The 27,359-nt window shown below is 40.6% G+C and overlaps 1 protein-coding gene across 11 annotated transcripts in view; it reads right to left on the reverse strand.

Moving 5' to 3' along the window:
* Window positions 1-2,892: 2,892 nt before the first annotated feature.
* TRPS1 (transcriptional repressor GATA binding 1) overlaps window positions 2,893-27,359 on the reverse strand; it is a 237,774-nt gene continuing 213,307 nt past the window's right edge. For all 11 annotated transcript variants that reach the window (XM_035125587.3, XM_060277657.2, XM_035125582.3 and 8 more), the window contains 2 exons: window positions 9,932-10,054; window positions 2,893-5,826 (listed from right to left, as the gene is read on the reverse strand). In XM_035125587.3, coding sequence (XP_034981478.1) covers window positions 4,762-5,826; window positions 9,932-10,054 — 1,188 coding nt within the window. In that variant the 3' untranslated portion in view covers window positions 2,893-4,761. The remainder of the gene's footprint in view (window positions 5,827-9,931; window positions 10,055-27,359) is intronic.

Consider the following 27,359-nt stretch of genomic DNA (forward strand, 5'->3'; position numbering starts at 1 on the left):
TGCAAGCAGTTTCTGAGCTCTGGGCTCAGCACACAGTACTGTGCCTAAGATTTTAGATTAAAACTGCAGAGTGGAAGGAAAGGAGGACCTTTTTCTGCCTCCCCACTTCCAGCTACTCTCTGAAGACTGGAGAAGAGACCCTCTTAAGACTACTAGGGGGTGGGCAGGTGAAGGACTAGGCCATGCAAAAAATGAGCATGATATTTTAGCTGCACACTTTGTATTCTTGCTATAAAAAAGCGTTCCTAGACATTCTGTTGTTGCACCCATAACCATAACCCATTTAGCTCCTAGCTTTCATATCTCAATTTCTAGCACTGGGAGTAACTGGGTTGAATTTTGCCTGTATCCTCTTCCTTATAGCTCCACAAGGAAAAGGACTAAGGACTTTTTTTTTAAAAAAAAGCTGAACATTCAAGGAGGGGGGGGCATATCCCACCAGCTGTGCTGCAAAGCATGGTGGTGGAAAAGGAGGGTAGGATGCAGATTAAAGATGAGCCCTAATACACAAAACTCCTTCTTCTTAGAGTCCTGGAAAGGGATATCTTCCAGCAGTGGAGAAACTTTAAAAACCAAAACAAACCTGCTGATATTAACTAGTTAAATCTCAACGCAGTTAATTTTTGGCATTTGTCCCGAAAATTTGACACAATGGATGTTTTTAATGGAACACTGTGTCGCTAGAAAATGGATTGTGTCTTTCAGCTCCTGCCATTGACCTAAACGTTGTTGGAGGACAACTGCTTTAAAAGCGCTGAAGCAGGGCAGATCATATTACACGAGGTTGATGAAAATATAGTGGCATTGGCACTCCCACCTACTGCAACTTTCCAGTATTCCGCAAACATTCATTTTCATGATCCCTTTCTGGGGATATGGCTTAACAGCCTCCCTTAACCAAGAGGATGAGCAAGCAGTTGCTCGACACATCCTTGAGCTAAGAGCAAACCCCCTTCTTGGTAGTGGTCAGTTAGGCCTGCAGAATGTGTGACCTGCCAAGCCAAATGCAGCCTACTATCCATGCACCCTGAGGGATTGCCCTATGAGTCTGCGGGGCTTCTTTAGGCTTGGCGAAGGCTTGCGCATAGCTGAAGTTCTAAGGATATGCCCCTTTGCTGCCAAACAGCAGGCTTGGGAGGAATGATTCAATAACAAGTTGCCCGTAAGAAATGCAGCTTCTGTAACACTGCCAAGGTCAGCAAGACCTGTGGTGGTCAGGTATGGGAGTGCTTCTCACGCAGGGTGACATTTCCCACATTTTGCTTTCAATATCAGTGTTGGGTGCATACAATATCTCAAGTGTTTCCCAACCTTGTGCCTCCAGCTGTTTTCGGACTACAATTCCCATCATTCCTGACCACTGGTCTTGCTAGCTAGGGATGATGGGAATTGTAGTCTCAAAACATCTGGAGGCACAAGGTTGGGAAACACTGCAATAACTGACCACGACATGCATGGTAAGCTGGTCCAGCTGGAGGTTTAAATAGTTGCCTATATTATCCTGTCAAATTAGCCAAGTAATTTTTAATCCGTTGTCTTCATAAAGCTTAAAAAGGATACGTGATAAAACGCCTCTCTGGACTACAGGTGACCAAGTTGCAACATGGTTACATTACACACCATGGATAAGTTACCACCTGGCAAGTGGTCATCTGTTTTCACCCCTGAAAACATGTTATCCTTTGCCAAAACCATGCTTGATTCCAGCGTGGATCCCTACACCTTTCAGGAGGGTCCTGTGTGTGGAGTGATCCTGTGCAACAGTAAAGTTATGTTGAGACTTTTACTCCCTAGTAGGTGTGTTTAGGAATGCAGCCAGTGTTACTGGTTTCAGAAGACTTGGAAGCGGAGACATGGTTTAGCTAAAATTGGGGGTGGCTTGCAGATTTCATTAAGGGACACTTCCAAATCTGAGCCCTGTACCAAAAGAACCACTAGTCAGAAAATGACCCTAACCTCAAGGTCCTCTCTCCCTTCTCCCAGCTCCGGCTAGGTTTATTTTAAATGCTCATCAGAGAATGACGCGTCTGACTCTTATTAAAAGTTAGTTTGAATTACATGAACATTTGTGATAGGCAGCATGTAAGTGGGAGCAGAAGATGGCCCTTTAACATACCTTTCTGAACTGGGGTAATCTAGCCTTGATGGGATCATAGGAAGCTGCCTTATACCGAGTCAGACCATTGGTCCATCTAGCTCAGTACTGTTTACTCACTGGTAAGCAGTGGCTCTCCAAGGTCTCAGGCTGGGGTACCTCTCCCAGCCCTGCCAGGAGATGCCCAGGATTGAACCCGGGGGAGAGGAGGCTTCCCGAATGCAAAGCAGATGCTCTACCACCGAGCTACGCCCTTCCCCACCCCCTAGAAACAAATTCATAGAACAATTGAGAAAACAAAACAGGGGAGGGACAGGAAACTGGATATACAACAAGACGGTTTAAAACTTCATTCGCAGCAACATTCAGGAACCAGTTGTACTCCATAACCTCGAGAGACTAAAGAGCCTGCAATGCGAAATAAAGAAGTAAAGCCCCAATGCAACAACAACAACAAAAGAACACAAAAAACCAAACAATGAAGCGGCTGTGTAATATGGTAAAAACGGGAGTGCAATGCGACTACAGAATGCAATAAAAACCTTCAGTGCCAAGGAGTCGTATGGCACCTCTCGACATAATCTCTGAAATGTTTCATCTGAAACATAGACAAAGCAATAAAAAGAGGATATATGTTTATCATTTTAAGCATAACAATGTGAGTTAAGAGCTTAAGAATACAAAAAAAGTACTTGGAATGAATCGTGCTACCCTTTCGCTTCCTCCTAAGTAGGCGTAAAAATATTCTCGCATTTCCTTCTTGCCCTTTTCTTCTTCTTTTTCATCTTCTTCTCCCCCAGCAAATCATTAATATCAACAAAGTCCATTCATTTCATGTTACTGTTTACAATTTTTAATGCACACACACACGCACAAATAAAAGAGACCTACTGCAATAGAAATTTGCTTCATTACCTTGTTTGCTACATTTGCAAATGTAAACAGAGCGAGGCTGAGCCAGCGCTGAATCTTATGCATGATGGAATATCTTTGTTGCATACGTACACTGTAGAAAATAATTATTCAATATGTCAGGCACCATTATTTGAAATGTAATACATTAATATTTACTAGAAAAATAAGTTTTTTTCCCTATTTGTTCTCCCAACTTCTTAAATGAAATAAGTTAATCTGACAGTGCATCCAGTAGCTTGTAATATCTCTTTGTATATCCCTTCGTAAAAACAACAACAATCAAAACTACTGGCTGGGCCGATATCGTGCAAATGAATTGAAGTCTGTCCTTTGCAGATCCTTGTAGCATCTAAGGAGGCTTAGCTAACAGCACCTTGAACCAATGATTGGATATTGAGTTATTTAGACCTATTTCCCTGAGCAGTTACGCTGAGGAGCTTTCCCTTCATGGGCTAGTTTTACAAAAAGCCTCCCCTCTCTTTTTCTTTTTAAAGTATTAAAAACGAAAACAGCCATGAAGGCAGACACGAGCAAAAGCTGGCATTAAGTCTAGTGAAGAGATTGACCGCTACATATAAATAACCAAAGGGCTTTGGGGAAAGTGAGTCATGCACTCAACCCTGAAGCGAAATTTAGAAAGAATAGCTAATGCAAAACATTAATACTATGCACATCAAATTGGCAAAGAAGCTTCCATAAAAGAGATAAGTCGCCAGGCAGAGCAATTTTCTACAGAACGTTACTCCAAAACCTGTATTTTGGCCAAAGCACGTTACTCAGAAACCCCTGAGATGTAGTTTGCAACCCTGGGGCCTGTACTGCGCTGGAAATTAATGAACAGCAGCACAATACCTATTTTAAAGGGCCTTCTCGCATCTTTCAGACTGGAAAGGAGAAGGTCTGGACTACAAATATATAGGTTTTCTTTTTCTTTTTCCTGACACCAGCGTCATTTAACTTTAACCTTTCCTGAGATACATATTTTTTTTCATTTTAAAAAAAGTTTTCAGATTGCAAGGGAAGAAGGCTTTCGTGATTTTGAATGCTCCTGATGATTGTTCCTGGGTCTGCAGGTACCTATTCGATCTACTATTGCACTAGACCTTGATAGATTGGGGAGTACTGATGTAGACTGCAAGCCGATAGCCATCAAAATAGTAGCTACCGGCTGCTTTAGCATGAGTGACGCCTGGAGAAAACTACTATCTCCAGATTGCAGAAATGGTGGATGCTGTCAGATGCTCTAATAAGGCCAAAGTGAACCCAAATGAGGAAAAAAAAATACTACTAGATTTCTGGACATCAGTTTATTTAACAAGTCCATTTTTGCTATACAGTGTGCATATGTTACTGTACACCTGCATTATACATCTTTGCATTCTAGGCAGCTACAAGAACGAAAAGCATTAGTTGTCTGATTAGGGTCCGTCCCCCCCCCCCCCCGGAAGAGACTTGCCCTGATATAGTGTCTTCTGTATAGTTTTGGTGGACGGGTCCCGAGTGAATATCCCTTAACCCCCAATTCCATCTGCCATCCATTTTGCTTTTCCTTCTTGGTAACTTTTTTTTTTTGTCTAGAGAGGAAGGAAAAGGAGGGAAGAGAAAAGAACGAAGGATTGTATACTGGATAAGGCATGCTTGCTATATGAAGTGCTTAATAAGACATTACAAGCTATTGAATTCCCATCAAGGAAACCTATTTCTGTTTTAATTGTGCTAAGTGCTAAGGTTTTATTTTATTTTATTTATCTTTACTCTTTAGATTTGCCATTCGTTTCAGCTTGTGCATTGTTCCTGTGTAGGCCCCTCTGGATGTGAGTTGTGAAGTCATACTTGTCCGTGCAAAAATATTGGCATATGCTGCACTGAAAAGGTCCACTGTCACCATGGCAACTCATATGCAAGGCATACATCACTTCATCCAGAAAGACAATGCCACAGTGCACACACTTGGTTGACAGCTCATCTTGAGTACTTCGGTCAACTTTCTCTGTTTTGACTACATTCAAGGGACCTTCATTTTTAACATTTGGCGGTGCCTTAGCTTTCTCCTTGGAGGCTCCATTTGCAGTTGGCCCAGGTCTGGAATGTTTTATCGCCAAATCTAGAGGAATGTCATTATCAGATCCGACAGCTGAAAAATGAGGAGGCAGATTAAAGGTGGGATAAGGCACATAGTTTTGGCAAGGATTTGGTAGGCCAGGCACATGACTCAAGTAGTGTGGATTCCCGGGAACGGACAGCTTATATTTACTCCAGAATCTCAGCCAATCAGCTTCACTTTGAAAGTCATTGTGTACAAATGGAAGCCCAAAGAGTGGGTACTGGTACTTTTCAATGGGGCTTCCGGGTGGCGAATAGTTCGGATGCTTAGCAGGTCTCATGTATTTCTCTATTGGACTGCCTCTCTCTGAGCTTCCTTTTCCTTCTGATATAGAGGAACTATTGCCTGGGTCTCCGGTACTTTCCTGAGGACTTTTTATCTGAATGTGCAAAGGTTGCATCCTTTTGTGAATATCCAGAGTTTGGCTGACCAATATTGACTGCGGAGCAGAATGGCTTTTAGTCAATGAGCCCTGGGCTTCATATTTACTCAGGCTGGGAAGCTGGATTTCTCTCTGGTGACCTTCGGTTATATGATCCTCTGACCTCCTATCTAACGGGCTGCCGTTGACTTGTTGTTCCTCACTGTTCCCTCTCTGCTGTTTGTTTAGCTGCTCAGCCTGCAGTGCCTCCGGGTTAAGGCGCTTTCTCGTTCGTCTCCTAATGATCTGCTCACCGTTGTTCTGCTTAATGATGTTTAAAGGCCTGGGAGTCTGCATATAAAACACAATAACATCATAAATAAAAAGAGCATTGCTAAGCAAAGCTTTGCAGAACTGCTTGTGCAAATCCCCAGTTATAGTTGCTGAACCACATCAAGCCATTGCAGGGAAACAGTTTAAAGAAATGGCTTCCTCAAATCAAGAGGACAGAAGGTCAAAGCAAGCACTGGAAACCGGCTCCTTAATTTTATATAATTAAAAAATGTGTCAACGCCCCCTTTAAATGGTTTGGCTGGTATCAAAGTGCTTTAGCCAGTATCAAATCTCCCCACCCTAACACCTTTTTATGTTACTTTCAAGAGTCCCCTGAATGCACAAAAAACCTAATAATGACCATATTGACTGAGGATCGTCTAAACTACAAGATCTTAAATCTGATCTTGGTTTGATACCCCAGTTGGTAAGAAACCAAGACAGATTTGTTGAAACCAAACATGTGAGACAGAGAGGGAGGGAAGGAGGCACACAGCTTGTTGCTGGACTGAAAAACCATGGTTTATTGGACCAGGATAACTTCCTCTGCCTCCCTCCCTATTTTCTCTTCCCACCTTAAGTTACTTGGATATCACGACCCCTTGTTGAAGATCAATGTTTTAAGTGACTATGATTGTGACTCATGAATTATGCATATCACCATTTTTAAACCAACATTAGACTAGACAGCATGCAAAACAAGCCAACTTCCTTAACAGCACCTGCACCTTTACAGAGGTGTCTGCTTGCTTGACCTGGCTCCTTCACCCCACAACTTTCTAGCCTCTTTTTCGAAGTCAAACAAGTTGTGTCGGTGATTGCCTCTCAAGCTTTATTCTATTAAAAATCTAATTTTGAATAAATATTCACCATGATTTCGGTGTCTAATAAGAAGTGGAAACCTTTAGTTCGTAAGAACAGTAGTGGTTGAAGTTCCCACTCTATGATTCTGTTCTAGGAAGTGTAAGCTCCTCAATAAGCCAAGAGGAAATATTATGATTATGATATAAGGTCCCAAAGTTCAGGCAAGTAAGTTGAACACTCAATTCTCTTTTACTGGGATAGTCTAAAATGCCTTACATATATCTATTGTTACATTAAATAACATCTCTGCATGAATATTTCTGCCTTTTAAAACTTGTACTCTTTGCTATACGCTAGTGTAACACATGCCAGAATGGAGAGGATGGATTCTCCCTTGGCTTGCTCATCACTCCGCTCATCACTCCTGTTCACTGATAATATCATCTCATATATTCAGTTATGTCATGGAAGAAAGGGAACATACAAACATTCATACATTCATACATACATACATACTCAACTACCCACTGGTTCCTATGCTTTCTAGTACCACCAAGAAATGGAACTTAGGACTGTATTATGGATATGGATTGGACGAGGGGAATAAATCCACTGTGGAAATACATGCCAGATACACACCACTGATCTCAATTTCTGTCAATTGCTGCTTTTACTTTTAATGCCAGTTCAGTTCTAAAGGGCTTCTATTGTGTTCTATGAGACACCGTAGAGAGGCAATTTGGTAGCAAAAGCTGACCATCGCTTTGCACTAGGGCAATGAGAAGCCCGTGCCCATATACTTTTCACTACATAAAGAGGCAGTTGCTATAATGGGGTGGGGGATAGAATATAGCAATATTAGGGTGTGAATTAATTTGCAAGCTATTTTTGAAAGTGAGCTCTATCCATATTTGCCAGTTTATATACTACCGTAATTTACTTCAAACTGTGTTACTCAGGAGTCCGAAATTTCCTGTGTTTAAATAGCTTTGTAAAAATGGGAGGGGGTCGGTGGGAACCAATCCGCTAAATATCTACATTTATTTCAGTGTGTTTCTGTTTGTCACAGCCTAGCAGGGTTAATTATATCTATGAGCTTTGATTGGGCAGTTAAATTAAACTCATTAATGTCAGTGTACATCAAATAACATCTCACTACGATGCTCCAATACTGCTACTAAAGATGGTGTTATCTTAGTTGTGTGCTAATTAAATAAAGGTTTTACAACTTATAACCAATTAGCAATGTTGCCAGCATACATTATTAGGATTACTTTGCATGTTTTATGATACCCTTTTAATTAAAAATATCTAAAAATTGTAGCTATAATGTATCTTTCTTTCTTTCTTTCTTTCTTTCTTCTTTCTTTCTTTCTTTCTACACATTACACACACAATCTCACAAAACTAATAATGTCTTCCATCACTTCTAAGAAAGGGGGGAGGGGTCAAAAGATGCAAAAGAGGCAGTACAGCAATTTTCCAAGACAAGACATAAACAGTGGATCAAAAATTAAATAGAATAAAAAGGCGCCAGATGAAATTACATTTAGATTGAATTTGCCATCTGTGTGATTATGTTGTTAAATAAACTACAACAAACTATTTCACACTAAAAGTCAGGATTAAAACTCTCATATAATTGGGGGAAGTCAACATTGCATTCTTCCAATTGTCCTGCCTGTGAAAGTATTGCAGCTTGCCAGATGGAATAACCCGCTTGCCCCCCCATCCCCTGTGCTGTTCTGGGGTTCTTCCCTATAAGCCAATTTCAGCAGATATAGGGGGATGTGGGGGGAAGTCCTATCGTGCAAGCAGAAGTCCTTACACAGCACTTCCGCTGGTGGGGCTGGTTAGGTGAACGCCACCCAATAATTTTATTTATTTATTAGATGAATGCTCTTATATGGGCCATTGAAATCTGGCTAATATCTGGTATGGTCAATATTCAATGCCCTGCTTTGGATGTACATACACTGGCTTGTTAAGCAAATATATGCACAAGCCTTGTTCCCTTCTAGGCACAACACAGTTCAATGGGTTGTTTAACCATAGCTTTCTCTTATGTCTATTTTTCTTTATTTTGCAACATTTATATACTGCTTGATGGTAAGAAGAAAACCTCAAAGTGGTTCAAAATGTGTTACCAGAATTGGAACAAGCCAAGGTCTTAAACCACATTTCTAATTGGGCTTAAGATCCTGGCTTGTTGAGTTTCTGGTAACTATGGTTTACCAGTTCAGATGTAATGGGAAACTATGGTTAATTAAGCCAGGAAGTCCTGCAGTGCACCAACAAATAAAAAGGGAAGGGTGGAGCAGGTTGGCATAAACCAAGCTATGCTCATTGGAACAGGACAGTATACCTGAAGGAGCCTCTCCTCCCCCATCGTTCTACCCGGACATTGAGGTCCAGCGCCGAGGGCCTTCTGCCGGTTCCCTCGCTACGAGAAGCCAAGTTACAGGGAACCAGGCAGAGGGCCTTCTCGGTAGTGGCACCCACCCTGTGGAATGCCCTCCCACCAGAGGTCAACGAGAATAACAATTACCAGACCTTTAGAAGGCATCTGAAGGCAGCCCTGTTTAGGGGAAGCTTTTAATGTTTGATGGATTTCTGTATTTTAATATTTTGTTGGAAGCCGCCCAGAGTGGCTGGGGGAACCCGGCCAGATGGGCGGGGTATAAATAATAAATTATTATTATTATTATTATTATTATTATTATTATTATTATTAGTCCCTTGATCATACATTGTTGGGAACAAAAATATTGCCCTGAAGCTGAGTTACTAAGCTGGAGCTAGGTGTTAACAAGGGACATATTTCTGCTTTTTATCCATCAGACCATTCATTCAGCTCAATGATGTCTACAATGACCGGCAGCTGCTTTCCGACAGGGGTATCTTCCCACCCTACCTGGAGATACTAGGGACTGAAACTTTCTTCCTTCAAAGCATCTACTCTGCCACTGAGCTACAAGCTTCCCCCTTTGTGATCAATATGAGGAGGGTATCTTGACAAGTTCTGTTGCAACATATTTCTGTGAACTTCTTGGGTGGGAGGAGGAGGAAACACCCCCACTTTTATTCTTTATTTTGTATCAAAATAATTAATGCCTCATTGGTAATCTCCAGCACAGACGCGTCTCTGTGGTGTATCAGCATGTTCCATAATGAATCACATCTGATCCCAGAGTGGCCCACATTGGGAAGAAGAAAAGGGGTGGGGGGGGGAATGCAGTTAGGAAATTAACCGCAGCTGCCCTCCTTTAGCCTAGCTGCCTAAAATCTTCCCTGCATAAAACGAGCAAGTTCTTCCTACCGAGTGAAGCTTCTGGTAGAGACCACACGCGTTGCATACATATCCTCCATTTGCATTCTTTCGCCAGAGAGAGGTCTTTGTGGTCAGGCAGTTGGCACAGAAAACCCCTGAGCCTCTACGTCTCTGAAACGGGAAAGAGGGGGGGGGGAGAGACACACACAAGGTCAAAGGTTAGTCACATGATCTGTGTGGAGTTTGGACAAATCAACACAGGAGTCTTGTCTCTAGGCTGGCAACAATTGATAGCATAAAAAACCACACTGCCCATAATGAGGTCAGGTTCAATTGTGCTTAATAGGGACCGCTGATTTTCATTACAATTTACCCTACAGTGATGGATGAGGTGTGCAAAATGCCACCACTCCCCCCCCCCAAAAAAAACCCAGTAACAGCTTTAACTTTTTGAACTTTAGCGTTTCTGCCCTTCTAATGACTGGATTCTGAACTCCAAATTTCAATCTTCTATTTTGACACAAAATTATCTCTGCTGATCTCACTAGCTGCTTTTTGCAAGGATTTCACTGCTTTAATTATAAATTATAATTATAAATATTATAAATAAATTATAAATGTTAACTACAAATAGTGTGTGTGTGTGTGATTCCACTTCGTTTGTCTCATTCCAGTTCTTGTAAAAGAGCCTATACGCCATTAACAATATACACATTACTCAACGTAATTCCCACACAGGGTAAACATAAAACTAAAATCCACTTATGCTACTTTCTATTTCCCACAGCCGACTGAGAGCACGGCCTTATTTCATCAGTGAAAAATATGGCATTGCTAATGATACCACTTCTGAACTTTGTATGAAACCATACCGCCTAATCGGTGGAGAGATTTTTTACTTTCGTTTTAATTTAGTAAAGGCAAAACTTTTCCAAATGCAAAATGAACATTAACTGGACCGCTGACTGAGCTCTGCAGCTTTACTAATAGCCCATTCAACATTTACTAATATTCCATCTTGTTCAGCAGTGGGCACCGCTGACCAGAGAAGCTTGTTAAATTCCTTCTGTGACATAATGATATCATTAAACTTTTCATTTCAATAAGAACACCACAAGAAAAAAAAACCAGGCTGTGTTTGTGGGCACAACTGCTAACAACAATGACATGGCTGTCTTGTTCTACCTCCCCCCCCCCCTTGAAAAAAAAATCATTTCAACATTGGTTTCTTTCTTTCTTTTTTACAAACTTTTATTAAATGTTCTCTGCCCTGCACAGGTGTGGAGGGAAAACAGTTTCACTAAAAGATTAAACTGATTTTGTTCTAAATTAAAAAATTACCAGTCATGTAAATCAAAATTTCAAGGTTTCATCAAATTTAAGTAATTTATTTAACTTTACGCCATACTGTAGGGAAGGGGGGCTATCAGTGCCAAGAAAATACAATGGTTATAATTGTACTCTGATACATTTCAAATGGAAAGCTTTTTGCAGACATAATTTTGGCTTGGAGTATGGAACACTTTCTTGGCATCGAAAGGGCATTTGATTCATCGGGTGTTTCACAATGTATCACTAAAAAGACCTGGTGATCAGCCAGTTCCCTATAGGGTAATTTTTCCATCCAGATGCAAGCGCTATCAGAGGCCCTCGTCAGCTAAACTAATTATGATCTTGCATTTGCTGATGCCTGCTCACTCTAACGTTCGACACCCCCATTAATCACCAATACGAGGAAAATGAATGAAACACGGAGAAACGAGGCCAGGTAACCTACACGGCCATAAAAATCTAAAATGAGAGCAATAATTTAACAAGACTGGGGAAATGTTTTTCGGTGAGCACCAAAGTCAGCCTAACAATTGCCCTTTTAAACCGAGAACACAATTTCATTAGTGGAGAAGGTTGTCTTGCTTTAAGTCGAGGTAATAAAATCAAGAATGCTAAGGGAATGATCTCCTGGTCCCACCCCTCCAACCAAATACCACTAAATCATAATCGTAATTACACCTCATTGTCTCACCTATGTCTCAGTACAATAGGACCACTCCATGCCCAATTATTTCACAATGTACTATGCTTTTATAAACATGTGCATTTATAAACCAGTTAATATTGAAAAATCTTAAGCCGTGTCTGGGAAAACATTGCTCCTCCAGTTGCCACTGGGATAACAACTCCAGTCTGATGGTCTGATGGGTACTGCAGACCAATCATGTTTGGAGGACCAGAGGTTCCTCGGCTCAGCTCTAAGTAGTGTACAATATAGAAAGTGATTTACACGCGCGCGCACACACACACACACGCACACACGCACACACACACACACACACACATACACACACCCTTTAAAACCAACCTTAAAAAACTAAACACAAATAGAATTGCAATATGAAGACTATTAACAGAAAATATAAGAAAAACAAATAAAACAGGAATTCAGGGGATTTAAACACATAAAACAACATCTCATCTCATGGGTCAGGGGAATCCTGGGCAAAGAAACAAGTCAAGGCATCTGAAGGGGGAAGGGCATTCCATAAAAAAAGGAAAGGGGGCAGAAATGCCTGTTTTGGGGTAGGATGTGGTGCCTGGGTAGAATTTACCCAGGTGATCTAAGTGATCTTACAGGTCAATATAGTGGCAGGTAACCTTTTGGGGAATATGCATAGGATGTTTATTATTTATATGCATAAAATGATTCATTATCAATTAATCATTAGTTTATCTATTAAGTATCTATATATGCATAGAAAGTTAATTACCTATCTACACCACTGAAACCCTGGGGAAACCTAAAAAATGGAAAAAACTACAATAAAATACAATAAAAAATAAATGTGATGATTATTCGTAGAACACCTTAAGGTGAAGGAATTATTTGGAAGGAATTATTTGTGAAGGCAGTTTACTGATCTGTGTTGTATATTATGCAAAAATATGGAGTGAAAAATTATCTGCCGTATGCAACTGGCACACTAGGCAATTCAATGGTGGCTGAATTTGCTTGACCTTAAGTGAAAATAGAACAAAAGAATCATGGAATTGTAGATTTGGTAGGGACCATAAGAGCCATCTAGTCTAACCTGCTGGAATGCAGGAATCTTTTGCCCAACACAAGGGCTCAAACCCACAACCATGAGATTAAGAGTCTTTAAAATGAACATTCCTCATTGCTAATGAGTGCTTGTCAGTGTGACCAAAATTTAAAGGAGAAACCACAACTACACTAGACACATAGTTATTTCATCAAATATATGCCAAGACGCAACTAAATTCAAGCTAAACTGTGTAGCAATGAACTAGCCTGTTATAGCGACTGGGATTGATGAACAGATGCCAGATAAGGCCAGTGGAGAGGTTAAATTCAACTTCTCTGCTCCTAATCAATAAAGTGATGCTTATTTGGATTTAAGTTAATGTCTCTGTGCCATGAGCCACTCTGAAAAGCAACACAAAGCTCACAAGTGCTGTAACTTGCGCCCAAAATCACAATGGTATAAAATTACACAGGCTGTAGCTAGAAAAAGTAATCTTACTTTATTACCTGATAGATTGGGGTGGGCATGGGAATTATTGAAAAGTTGTTGCTTTTTTCTGTGACATGATTGTAAATAATTTCAAAAGGGGGGGGGAATCTGAAGGTGCATCCAGTTCTTACTTAATAGATTGGATTGTTTTAGAACTGATTAAGTAATCCAAGTGGGAAGGATGTAAACTCTCTAACAGGATAAGTAGAAGTTACAGGTAGGTAGCCGTGTTGGCTGAGTCGAAGCAAAATAAAAAAAATTCCTTCAGTAGCACCTTAAAGACCAACTAAGTTTTTATTTTGGTATGAGCTTTTGTAGAAGCTATTTATTACACATTGGAAAGCAAGGTAATTCAGGAAATGTTTTGTCTGGAACCAGTATGACCCATTTAACCTATTTCTTCCTGTGTTAAATGGCTGTTATTTTATATAAAACCAATAAAAATATATTTTTTAAAAAACACTTCCTAGTTTCTGTGTAAACAGTGTAATGTTCTTCATAATCTGGATGATGAACAGATTGGCGATTCTTCATCTTCTTCAATTTAGATACTACTTAATTCCCAAAAAAGGGTTTACTAATGTCACTGAAGTCTGTAATTTCCTCGTTCAGAATACAAATTTGTCTGATTGGTAACCCTTCACTGTATTACGGTACAAACTGAGTGGTATTTCCTCCAAAAGTTATTCTCTGGCTTGCAATACCAAACTAAAATTCTGTAAAGCATATGTGTGGTCAGCAGACCAAGGACCTGAGGCCAGCTGCCTTATAGCTGCATTTAATTCCTTAATGCCCAACCTGATCCTAAACCATCACAGAGTGAAACATGGAGAAAAGACCAACCAAGTATTATTTTATTTGACTGTATCGTCTCTATTTGTGTCAATTCTCTCTATTGTTATATTGTGAAATGTGATTGTTCAATTCCCAATCCATCTCTTGTTCCTGAGTGGTTTTTTATTTTTAAGGTAGGGGGATGAATTTTCTGCTTCAAGGAATTTTTTTCAGATCCTTCTCTAAGTGAAGGATATTTATTTACCTCTCACTCCAGATGTTGTTAGAATACCATTCCCATCGGCTCCAGTCAGCAAGGCCAATGGTCAGAGATGATGGGAGTTGTAGTCCACCAACCTCTGCAGGATCCCACACTGCCTATGTCTGCATTAGCCTTTTGCATCCCATTTCATGGATCCCACCTTTTATCCCAGCCCTAACAGAACCTCCCAGCAGCACTTCTGAACATGTCCCTAAACAAAGATGAAGGGGGTCTGGATTCCCATCAACGCCACTTGTTACTAATTGGAGTTATCCATGTAGATTTCCTGTACGTGCCTGGGAAAAGAAGCCCAAAGGGTCCATAATTGAAACTACGTTTCTGCTGCGTCAATCTTTAATTATGTGGATCCTTATAGCCAGTACATTATAATAACACTGCCTGGAGGGACCACTACAGTTAAGGGTCTGTCAGTATTTCCATTTTAGTTCCTAGGTTGGGGTGTTTAATATCTCAGTTGTCTCAAATCACACTGGGCTGAAATTTGGCACACAAATTGGCCAGCACAGATGTGAAGTGGTTTCTTTTTTAAAAAAACACAAAACTTTATTTAAATCAGTTCAGCTGTTTATAATTTGGAGGAAAGCCAACTGTGAAAAAAATATATATTCAGGTTTGTGGATAATACTTCTCCCCCTTTCTCAAAGCGATTCCAGGAAAATAGCAAACCTATCTTGCAGGAAAGCTTCCTGATCCATTAATTTGAGGGAAAAGAAAGCTTAGTGAGAATGTAAAGAGAAGATTGTATTTAGTCTCTGAGCATGTTCCAAAAGCTTTGCATGGATAAGAAGCATGACGAAGCCATGAAATGACAGAACAACCCAGACACAGGGAAATGGATTCACATTTTTAGTGACTGCAATAGCTTGGGATTTTCCACTGGAACATGCATTGCTCACATGAGGGGAGCCATGCAGTTTCTGCGGAATGAGCCTCTGGCCTTGGATGCCAATGGCCCTGAGTTGGAATGATTGCCATTGAGTTCCCCATGTGATTACAGCGGTACCTTGGGTTGCAGACCTGATCCGTTCCGGGGTGCCATTCGCACCCCGAAAAGTCCGCAACCCGAGCAGCGTTTTTGCGCATGCGCGAAAGCGCAATAGAGCACTTCTGTGCATGCAGCGAAACCTGGAACTAAGCACTTCCGGGTCCACCGTGTTTGCAACACGAAAAAAACGCAACCCGCAGCGGACACAATATGAGATATGACTGTACTGTTTCTTTAGGAACCAAGCAGCAAAGGATCCCTACCCACAGTTAAGCGTGAGAGTGGGGGGATAAGAACAAGTTCGCAGCAAATCAGAGGAGCAATGGCTATGAAGAGGCATAAAAAAGGTGTGTGTTTTCAGCTATAAGGGTTCTGGTATTTTGGACCCTACAAAACCTCTAGTTTAGCCATGAAAACCAAACGCAATGAACATCTGGTACTACACCCGTTTTACACCAGGAAGGATTTTCAAAATTAGTCATGTGTTTTGAGAGTCCTATATATAAAAACACAAAATGAAGGTTTGTAATCAGGAAGAAAATGTGTCTTTTACTACTGTGTCATGCCCAAATGCATTGTTTTGCCCAGATTAAATATTCATATTTTTTTCTCTTCTCTCCATGTTCCTTTTCCCTTCTGTGTCATGTCTTTGATAGCTTTAACCAGGTTTTATTTTCATTGTATTGCATTCTTTGTACAGCGCTTAGAGATGATTAAGCAGCATATGAACTATCCATATAGGCAAATAAAATAAATAAATGACTTTTTAGATTGTGAGCCTGTGGAAGGGAGTGCCTTGTTTTAACTGACAGCATGCAAGCCACTCTGGGAACGTTTTTGGCTGAAGAGCAGGATGCAAATGTTCTTAATGAATAAATAAAGCCGTGTTTAATTTTGGGAAGGCTGGTTCCGAACGTGCTGGTTCCGAATTTAGGAGTACTGTATAATGTAAACCAGGCTAAATCTCAATCATAGGTATGGTTAAATTACTGTAATAGCCACATAACCTAAAGGAATTTACTTCAAAACAAATGTATTCATTTACTTTCCTTAGCAGTACTATTGGCTATGCTAGTAGGAACAAGAAGAGCAGCGCTAGAATACAAAAAACATGCATTTAGCACCAAGAGTGTGATAGGACCTGCACAGAATACAGAACAAGCATAGTCCTTGATCCAAAGATCACAGTTTAACACTACCAAAATGGATAGGAGGGGCAAGATTTTTGATTTTGAGAAGGGAGGAAAAGATGGCTTGATGAACAGAGACTGCAGAACATTCCAGATACAGGGAAGATCACAGAAGGTGGTGTGAAAGTGAGAGGTTGAATCTGAAGGGAATGAACAAGTCGATTGCTGAATTTTATGTCTTAATGTATTATATATTTTGACATTAGCCGCCCTGAGCCTGGTTCTGGCCGGGGAGGGTGGGATATAAATAAAATTATCATCATCATCATCATCATCATCATCATCATCATCATTATCATATCCAGACCAGTCTCTGGATGTGATAATAATGTAGAAAAATGGTTTGTAATGGCACTAGCTTTGAGAGTTTCCTCTCTTCCTCAAGTGCATCTTCCAATTATTTGGGTTCACACTTCCTTTCTCTAAACCAACAATGTAACTGTCAGGTAAGATTCTATGACTCCCTTGAAACTCTTCAAGTTCCCATCAGAATTTGCTCATCATTTCGGTGAACTGAAACCTGAGCTGCTGAAGCTATTTGTAATTAAGATGACATATTTGGCATTTTATTTACCATGAGGACAAAAGACTTACGGTAACTCTTGTCTACGGAGTGTACATATCAACAGTGTACAGATTCACTTATAGATAAGTCTAGGTAAAGGTAAAGGGACCCCTGACTATTAGGTCCAGTCGCAAACGACTCTGGGGTTGCGGCGCTCATCTCGCATTACTGGCCAAGGGAACCAGTGTACAGCTTCCAGGTCATGTGGCCAGCATGACAAAGCCGCTTCTGGCAAACCAGAGCAGCGCACGGAAGACAAAGAGGATCATCACCTTTTCTCTGCACAGGACCCTTGAGGTGCCTCCCCCACAGATTGTTCAAGCCAGCCAAACCAAAAGCAAAGCAAAGCAGTTGGAAAAGCCCATTTCAGGGCAAGCAAAGATGCGAAGACTATGGCGTGTGGTTGAAAGGAGGGTAAAGCTGCAAGCCAGAGCAATAGGTGACATCGTACAACATTATCGCTGATCACAGGGCACATCAGTGATGGCTTCCAATTTGCCAGCTTTTGGGAACTTGAGCCAACCTGAGCTAGCCTAAAACTTAGCTCCAGCAGGGTTGTTGTTGTTGTTGTTGTTGTTTTTAAAAAATATATCACTGAATCCATATCAGCTCCACTCGACTGTTTCGATTGCACTACTACAGGTGCTATGTGATACCCCTTCCGCATTTGTAAGAACTCGGTCATTTAGTATGGCAGCACTTTGGAACTCCCTGCCTAGTTAGATCAAGCAGGTCCCTTTACTGTACTCTTTTCAGCACCTGCCTATCTAGATGCGTAGAAAGTCAAGGTCATTTCAATCCCTTTTAGTATTTCAGCTTTTGTATGTTTTAAAGTAAATTTTCCTTCAATTTCATTGTTTTATCTTTTTGTTTTTTGTTTTTTTACAATCAAGTGGTATATACGTTTTATGAAATAAATAATAAATAACCAAATCCAGTTTTCCACACGTGAATACAGAACTACTAATACACACACATAATGTTGACAAGCTGTAATGTGTGCAGAGGAGGGAGACCAACAGTGAGAGCTGTTCAGCAGTGGAACAGTCTCCCACAAGAGGTGGTGCACTCTCCTTCCTTGGAGGTTTTTAAACAGAGGTTGGATGGCCATCTGGCATGGAAGCTTTTAGCAGAGATTCCTGCATTTCAGGGGGTTGGACTAGATGACCATTGGGTCCCTTCCAACTCCAAGACCCTATGATTCTATTTTGAATCCTTTTTTTCTCTTTTACTTTTTGGTAACAGTTTATTACATCAGCAGCAAATGCTGCAGGGGCTAGCACTACACGACTCTTGCCAAAAACCTACAACACCTCCACAGACTAGCCACAAAAAGCAGCAGGAAAAAGATGGCCCTAGAACTGATGTCATTTACCAGAACAATGCAAATGTGGAGCAGGGTGGTAGCAAAAATGGGGCTGTGTGGGTGCAGCAGTAGAGCCACTGTGGCACTTGTGCCAGTCTTGGCCATACCACCCTGTCCCCGATAAGTGGCAGCAAGGCCGATGCAGGAAGGGCGACTCTACAGTTCTGCCCTGCCGTATCAGCTGGTCCGCCTCTGCTTGGAAAAGAATTCCATAGCTGTGGGGCCACTTCCAAGAAGATCCTGTTCTCCAAAAAGATCAGAATAACGTCTATGAACATCTATGGGAACGTGATTTACATGAAATTATGGACTTTTCTGTCACGGGAAAAGAAACCTTTCAATGTAGCATTCCAGAACATCTATAACAGCTCTAACATTTCCATGCTGTATTGTTTAGTTTCTGTCATTTCTTTTCTCTGCCAGTCAATGAGTGAAAAAAGAAATAACCAGGCGCTCCTGAAGAATGCTGATGGGGTGAAAATACTGAATTGATAATGACAGGAATTGGCAATATTACACAAAATTGTTAACATTTCACCAAGGCCTATTTCCCCCTTTTCATTTAAGCCAAAAAAGAAAAAAGCTTTGGGGGGGGGAGAAAGTGCATTTGAGTTTTTCCTATTTCAGTCTCATCCAATTCTGGGCCACACTGAATTTTTAAATAAACTATTATTTAATCAAATACAGGCACATTAGTCTCACTCCTGCTGACAACTTCAATTATAATATTTTTACTTTGGACTGAAAAAAGGGCTCATGATCTTTATATTGCTGTGGCTTCTGCACAACATCTGGTTACAATTTTTATATACCCAGCCATCAAACTCCTATCTCCACGAAACAGTTTATTCAAGATTTGTTTTAATTATCCAGCGCTGCAAACTTCATCTGGCTTTTTACAAGAAAGTGAGGAGGATATTTCAATTGAGGCAAACAGGCTTCAACAGGATCAGTGGGATTGATTGCTGGTATGTAAAGGAAAGCTGCTGAGACAATATGAAGAATTAAAAAGAAATGCTTCTTCGCCGCCGCCAGGAAAGAAGCGCTACTTTAAGCACATTTTATTTTATTCTTCCTATTGTGTTTTAATTTCTTCTTTGTGCTATAATGTTTTGTTTGTTTGGCTGGTCCATGTCATAATTGCATCTGTTATTGTTTCCACATAACTCTTAACATAGGCTGCTGTTCTGCTTTACTTGGAAGTAAGATCAATTGAATTCATCGGGGCTTTAACTTCCAAGGATCAGGATGACAATTCAATTTTCATCGTGGCAAGTGTCCCATTGCGACTTAGAGGTCAATCCTGTATTTCACTGAACTGGAGTAGTTCCTGGGAAGCAGAAGAAGATTCCCCAATGGCACAGGGCTTTTTTTCAGACAGAACTTGGTGGAACTCACTTCCGGCACCTCTCAGGTGGGCACCATTGCCATTATAAGAGAACAAGGGAGGAATTCATGGTGAGTTCCAGCACTTCTTTTTCTAGAAAAATAGTACTGCCAAGACCACCATCCCCACACCCAAAAAATTAGTCTGACCCTTGTAAATATCAACAAGACACTTATTGGGAGAATGGGACTGTGGAGCTGGTGCAGTGGCCAAGGCTGATTGGCCAAATATCCATGGAAGATGTAGACAAATTATTGTAACAGCTGCAAACTTTAGGAAGTCAACCATTGTCTCTTCTCAGGGCCAGCACTACCATTATTATTTTTTATCTTAGAACAAAAGCCTTTGAACATTGCTGCAAATCTCGCCCCCATTGCTGAAATCCCTATTCCTGAAACAGCGCCCATTCGCCAACCTCTTGCTCAGCATGGAATATGTGATGAATGACTAAGCTTGTGCTGCGCTTATAATATTGAGCGCAGCCTGCATTCTCTTAAAGTTTTACTAAATAGTGTAATCTGTGTCAGAAATTGCAACAGTGGGTAGTCTTCAGAACTGAGAAATAATTTTGTCCAAAATACAAGCAAGTGGGGAGGGGGGAAACGGGACTAACTGTTGCTCTCGACCCCGATACATATCGCAACATGTAAACATTTAGAGATAACCTGCGGTGGTGTTTTATTCTGGTTCTTTTAAAAGGGCTCATTAAAATAATTTCAAAAACATACTTTTCGCTCCTGTCAGAAGTCAAGTGCACAAATCAACCCGTTCTGCTGCTCTCAGTTCCTTCGGGAGAAAGTGTGGGATGTAAATTGAACAATAAATAAAATTAAGTAAGAGAGTATGGGATCGTACTGCCAAACACAATGCACCCAGAATGCAGCAAGAATAGTGATTGGGTATCTGTGGCATTCTGGCAGAATATGGGTGCCCAAGTATTGGGCTGGCCAGAGGCTGAGAGACCACAAACCTCAAGAGATGCAGACTTGGTTGGAGACACACACACACAGCTACTCTATACAGTATCTGTGATTTGAGAAACCAGTAGCCTTCTAGATATTGTTGGACTACAGTCTACGGCTATTGTCTAGACTGGCTGGGACTAATGGGAGCTGGAGTGCAACAACATCCAGCAGACCAGTAGTTCTCCATCCTGGAAATGGTGCATCGCAAGAAACAGTATCAGAAGAGTGGTGCATGTCAGAGGGGCCGTATCAAGTGTGAAGCAGATCCTCCTGGAAGGAAGAGAAGAACTTAATGCTGAGCTCAAAAGCCACCACTGACTAGGAAAAAAGACTGGAGGGGGCAGCAGCACTTCCAAGACGACGTAAGAAAGGCTTATAACATCAAAATTCAGACTAGCTGCTTGCACCATGAGATGATGAAATAGGATGCGTGCATATAACAGAACATTTTATTAACTTGCATCTCTGTGAACAACCCTACTGAGACCATTCACAGGAATGAAGTTTCAAACATCTGCATCTCCCATTCAAGGCAGGTTGGGATATCTTAACAGGAATGTCAGCCGGCCCTTAACAAAATATATACACCAACCTCAGCCTTAGGGACAAGAACAACTTTGGCAAAATTAGCATTTCTGCGGAATGCTTAGATTCCTCACTATTGAGATAGAATGATAATTAGCCCTTCTGCGGTAGATTCAGCACAGGGCTGAATTTGAGGGCTCGGGCTTTCTTTATTCATTTACTAGTGCTCATTGCATATATGGATTAAGGGCAAAGTAATGTGGAAACTTAAAACTATTTATTTTATGAGGTAACTATTTTGGAATCTATTAAATGAAAATACGGGGGGGGGAATGGTCTCATTATTCTTGTTTTTCAGGCAGCTAGTGTTTATCGTTCCAAGTCAGATGTTTCACAAGCTTTAGTCCTTTCCCTCCACCCACCCTTCTCAATCCCACATAAGGCCACATTTTGCTCTACAGATAATCATTGACAAGTTGTAGCAGAAAGACTAAACTCTGTCCCATGCATTAGCTATGACATTGTGGATTCAATATCCACAAACTTCCAAAAACAATCAGCACGGGGCAACCAGAAGAAATACAGAGCAATCTGGATCACAAAAATGTTGTGCCACACAGTTCTCTAGATTGAGTGTTTGGGTGATGGCACTGCTGAGTTTCTCTCTTTCATCCATTTCAGGTGAGTTTGTGGATGAGGGCCAGTAAACTAAAGCTGGAAGCTGACATTTCAATAGGCTGGAAAGGTGATGTTCAACCTCTTCTGGATGGGATTTCACCATGCCTGGAAAAGTTTGCAGCTCGGGAAAGCTTTCGATCAGGGGAATCTGTGGCACTTCCGATGACGTTGGACTTCCAACTCTCATCAGCCCCAGTCAAGGATGGTAGGAGTTGTACATTTAGAGGGCCACAGCTTAGCCACTAGTGCTTTAGATTTTGCCCCATTCCTTGAAACTTTTGCGCTTTCTCTTATGCTTGCCTCGAACCCTCTCGATGGTCTTTTTAGGCACAAACTCTATTCTCCTAGGGCTTAAAAATGACTTATGTTGTACATTCTGGGGCTCAGTTTTAAACTGAGCTTTAAATTGCATTTTAGATTTGTAAGTAATTTGTAACATGTACTGCTTTATGCTGTATTTTAATCACTTTGTTTGCATGCTTGTTGCTTTTGCTTTGTGAGCTGCCTAGACAATTCATGTTATGGGGAGACTATATGAAGGTAGCAAAAAAACCTGATGTTCCAGTCACGCCAATGTCAAAAACACCTTCTCCTAGCTAAGAAGGGTACCAGCTGCAACCTTTCTAAACAGAGATAACTTAGCCACTGTTATCCACATTCTAGGAACATCCAGATGATATATTGAAGTGCAGTGAATATGGGGTTGTAATTGAACTCTTCTTGGGAGCTTCAGTTAGTTCAAAATACTGCTAATAGACTGCTGCCTACAACTAGCCAAAGGGAACTTCTAAGGTCATCCAAGCCCTCTTTAGGTGCTGAGCCTGGACACATGAAGGCAAAAGTGTGTAAGGACCAGGTAAACAAGAGGATTATATGCTGATTATATACTTTTTGCTTCGCAACACAGGAAAATTGATTCACACTCAATCCTATTAATTTTGATCTGAACTCCTCAGGGTAGGATAAAAATAAATATAAACATACTCTCGGTCACAATATTTCTCCAAACACACAAACCCTAACTTGACTATAGCCACATGTTCCCAAGCTTTTTATAGACTGTATTCAACTAAGCTTTACTCAGAATAGACCAGTGATTTCCAACCTTTTTTTAGCCATGCCCCACCTAAGCAGCTCTAAAATCCTGATGCCCCCCCCCGTGACATATAAATCTTGTAATTCAAAAAGTGAACTCCTATTCATGTGGAGGGCCATTAACTGTTAATAACTCAATTCTTGAATTGCCCCCTTTAAAATCAATTTGCCCCCCCTGTGGGGTGTGTGTCCCACGTTGGGAAACATGGTAGTAGACCCACTGAAATTAATTACCTCATTTAGTTTGCCCATTCATTTCAATAGGTCTACTATGCATATGAGTAACATGGGATAAAACCCAGGGTCTACATCCCAACAGCCTGCACACCACTGTGTAACCATGCAGAGGAATTGAAAATGCTTACGAAAGTCATACATATTGCTAGGAATGGATGGGCCAGAGTGATGTGTTTACTAAGCAACTAACATCAGTGAGCACTAGCTGTAACATTTTCTGCACCTGGCCAGACTAAACTTTCTTTCCACTGATTTCAACTGACTTGTTGAAAGTCCACAATACTGTCGACTTTCCTCAGACCTCCTTGTGCAGAAGTCAAATCTAGCTTACCAAAGTCAACAACATAGCTATGGATTTCCAGATCAAAATTACATTTATAGAACCTAAGATTCACTCTCCGTGTGTGTATGTCTGCCTCTGTGTGCTTTGGCAAATGTATAACGGACAGTTCCTGGAGATGTCCATTGCCTAGAGAACTTTCACTGCAGCCAGTAAAAATACGATTGGAAAATAATTGGAAATAAATACATTTTCATATGCTTAATGGTCTGAATGGAGAATAAATTGACTCCCCCTTTTTGGGAGGGAATCATCAATGGGCAAAGTGTACTTGGAGGTTCTGTGCAAGCCCTGTTATTGTGGTTTTTGCACAACTTTGCCAATGGGGTTTATGTAGGAGAATTCCTGGGTGGGCTGTACACAGTTGTGTTGTTAATTTGTGAATGCTTTCTGAGGCAGTTTAATTTCACAGAAACGAGCATGCTCTCTGGTAACACTATCCAATGAAAATATCATTACAACTTGCCTAATTTATAATAAAATATAAAATCACATCAAATCAACAATAAGATTGCACCCATAAAACAAATACAAAATACATCACAAATCAGTGGGTCACCTTAAAACATCAGGGAAGGCCTGGATGAACAGGTGAGTTTTAAGCAGGTACTTAAAAGTAGCTGTTTGCTTGATGCCCAAAGGGCCTGGGCTTAGTTATTTTGTTTTGTAACTTCCATGCTCGTTGGCAAATGATTGCCCCTTTAGATTTTATAATTGTCAGCAAATGATTCCCCATATACTTGCCAAACTACTAAGGTCAGGCCAACTCTCTGTTACGATATATTCTGGGAGATAAAATTCCTTGGGTGTCATTAGTGGCCTTTAAAATAAATAAATCAGTAGCTATGAAAACAAGAAGGCAATTAACTACCTCAAGCTAGTAGGATCATTTTCAATGTCTATTTCAGTCATTTCTTATCTTGTATAAATGCATACAGTGGTACCTCTACTTACGAATTTAATGCGTTCCGAACGCACATTCGTAAGTCGAAAAAATTTGTAAGTCGAATCCCATAGGAATGCATTGGGAGAAAAAATTCGTAAGTCGAAGCAACCCTATCTAAAAATTCATAAGTAGAAAAAATCCTATCTAAACCGCATCCAAGATGGCGGACGGAGCTCCGTTCGTAAGTAGAAACATTCGTAAGTAGAGGTACCACTGTATATGGACTGATGGCATTCATGTTATACCTTGCCTTGTATTTTGCTCTGTAATTAATGGTATACAGTGGTACCTCGGTTTACGAACTTAATCCGTTCCATAAGTCCGTTCTTAAACCAAAACCATTCTTAAACTGAGACACGCTTTCCCTAATGAGCCTCCTGCCATCAGTGCCCTTCCACCATTCGGATTCTGTTCTTAGACAGAGGTAAAGTTCTCAAACTGGGACACTATTTCCAGTTTTGCGGAGTTCGTAAACCAAATCATTCCTAAACCAGACTGTTCTTAAACCAAGGTACCACTGTAGTGGATTGCATGACTTTTATTTTTGGTCTTATTTCTGCTGTGTTGGTCGTAATAAATTGACGATAATATGAAGATCTACCAATAGATCCTGATTTACCTTCTGCCTTCCCACCTGTCATTTATACAACAAATAAAGCTAACAGAAAGCACAGCTCCCTTTCCCCCACTGCATGGGCTTGTCCCTCCCCACCCATCACAGCAAAAGGCCTCTGTGTTAAGTTGGAGAAAGTACTATTAAATTTAACTTGAATTATAGTAGGTGCTATGCACAGTTCTCATTCCTTTGGGCATAGATTTGCAAAGTCAGCGCCGCTCTTCAAAACGTCAAACACACTCAGGCCTGGTTAAAGTTTCTTTAATGTATGGTCTTTGCCCATGTCTCATGCCACCTCTTTTTTTCTTTGTAAGTTGTATGCAAGAACCCATTGATATGTGGAACACCTGTTTTTCATTTGCAGTATTTAATGTTTCTTTTCTAATCAGCATCTGTGGCTGGATGAGATGTCAAAGATAGGTGTGTGAAGATGCTGAAACAGAGCACGCAATCCTCTGGGGACTTTTTGTGTGCACAACCCATGGAAATAAATGAAAATTCAGGGGAGCACAGAGCTGAGCTCCATTCCTTTGAATGGAGAACGGACAGGAGAGTATCCCGCTGGGTTTATTTATTTTTTAAAAAACGATTCTTTATTTTGGAATTTAGGCACTTTGCCCTTCTTTTTCTTGTGTTCCTTGTGTGCTCAAACACCCATCAAGAGAAATGAATTCTAATACTGAATGGCTGACATAAAACACACACACACACACACACACACACACACACACACACAAAAAAAAATTCAATAATTGCATGTAAACTTTTCAGGGGTGTTAATTTTAACATGAGTTCATTTTCATCCATGCAAACCCAACTGAGAAAGTAGAGAGCATGATTCCTGCTGAAGTACATATTCTTGATTTTGGCTGTACAACCTTGTAGCATTAAGATGCCCTGGTTTAATACATGCTGTACCTTAATGCTTTTGTTCCAGTCTTCTAAAACAAAAGCAGCAAAAAAAAAACAACCAAACCACAAAACAAAACAAAAAACCCACTACCCTTTGTACCCTTTTCATTTTCCCCACCCTGCCTCAAGTAAGTGCCAAAATAGAGAAAGGGCAATGTGATAAAGATAAACCATGGCACAAAAGTTTCCCAGATAATTGCCTTCACAGATCTGGTTGAGCTCTCATCTCTTCTAATTAGCCTCATTACCATACCTTAAGACAGACTAGCAGTCAGTCAAGCCTCCTCCTTTTGCCCTCTTAAACTATCCATGACAAGCAAATGGGCAACACATGGATCCAGTAAGCTAATTCCAGGCAAAGCTTTTTATAAAGCTGCCCTTTACCAGAAAACGTGCATAACAAGGTTTTCCACAGAGTCACCAACAAGGAATGTGCAGGATTATATGAGTAATTAATAAAAATGTTGCTCAAGTTGATGCTTTTAGATCACTCAAAGCAAAATGCATAAAACTTTTTTTAAAAAAAGTCATAAGTAATTCACCGGGTTGGGCTGTTTCAATCAAAATTATTCTAGAGTGTGTGAGTGACCCTACCACCTATGTTATAATGTAGAAGATAGCGATGTCTGAAAAGCCATTATTTTCACTTTTTCTTCATTAAGGCAAGTATAGAAAGAAAAAAAATAAACCTGTCACAAGCAGTTCCACGTACAGAAGTAATAACAAAATGCTTATTCCTTTGAGGTGTAGTGATTTTCAAACTTTTGTTGTCAGGACAGCCCTTTCAGTTTTTAATTGTCTGCCGACGAACTGTCACAAAACTCCTGTGCTTGCCCTGAATATAGGCGCATATTCTCAGTTGTGCAGTCTATTCACATGGTGTCCTGGTCAAAGCCTCTTTGGATTCTCTACTGAAGAGTGAAGAACCAAACCAAACCCTCCCGTACGGTTGTAATTTGCTGGAAAATGTATTACAGCTAATAGCCTCAGCTTGGTTTGATTATAATAAAATATACAACAGAAGAGTAACCCATCAATATTCTGTTTTGATTCACTGCTGCACTGGAGGGGAAACTTGAACT

This window comes from Zootoca vivipara, chromosome 8, assembly GCF_965207765.1.
Source record: "Zootoca vivipara chromosome 8, rZooViv2.hap1.1, whole genome shotgun sequence".
In the NCBI taxonomy this organism is placed as follows: Eukaryota; Metazoa; Chordata; class Lepidosauria; order Squamata; family Lacertidae; genus Zootoca; species Zootoca vivipara.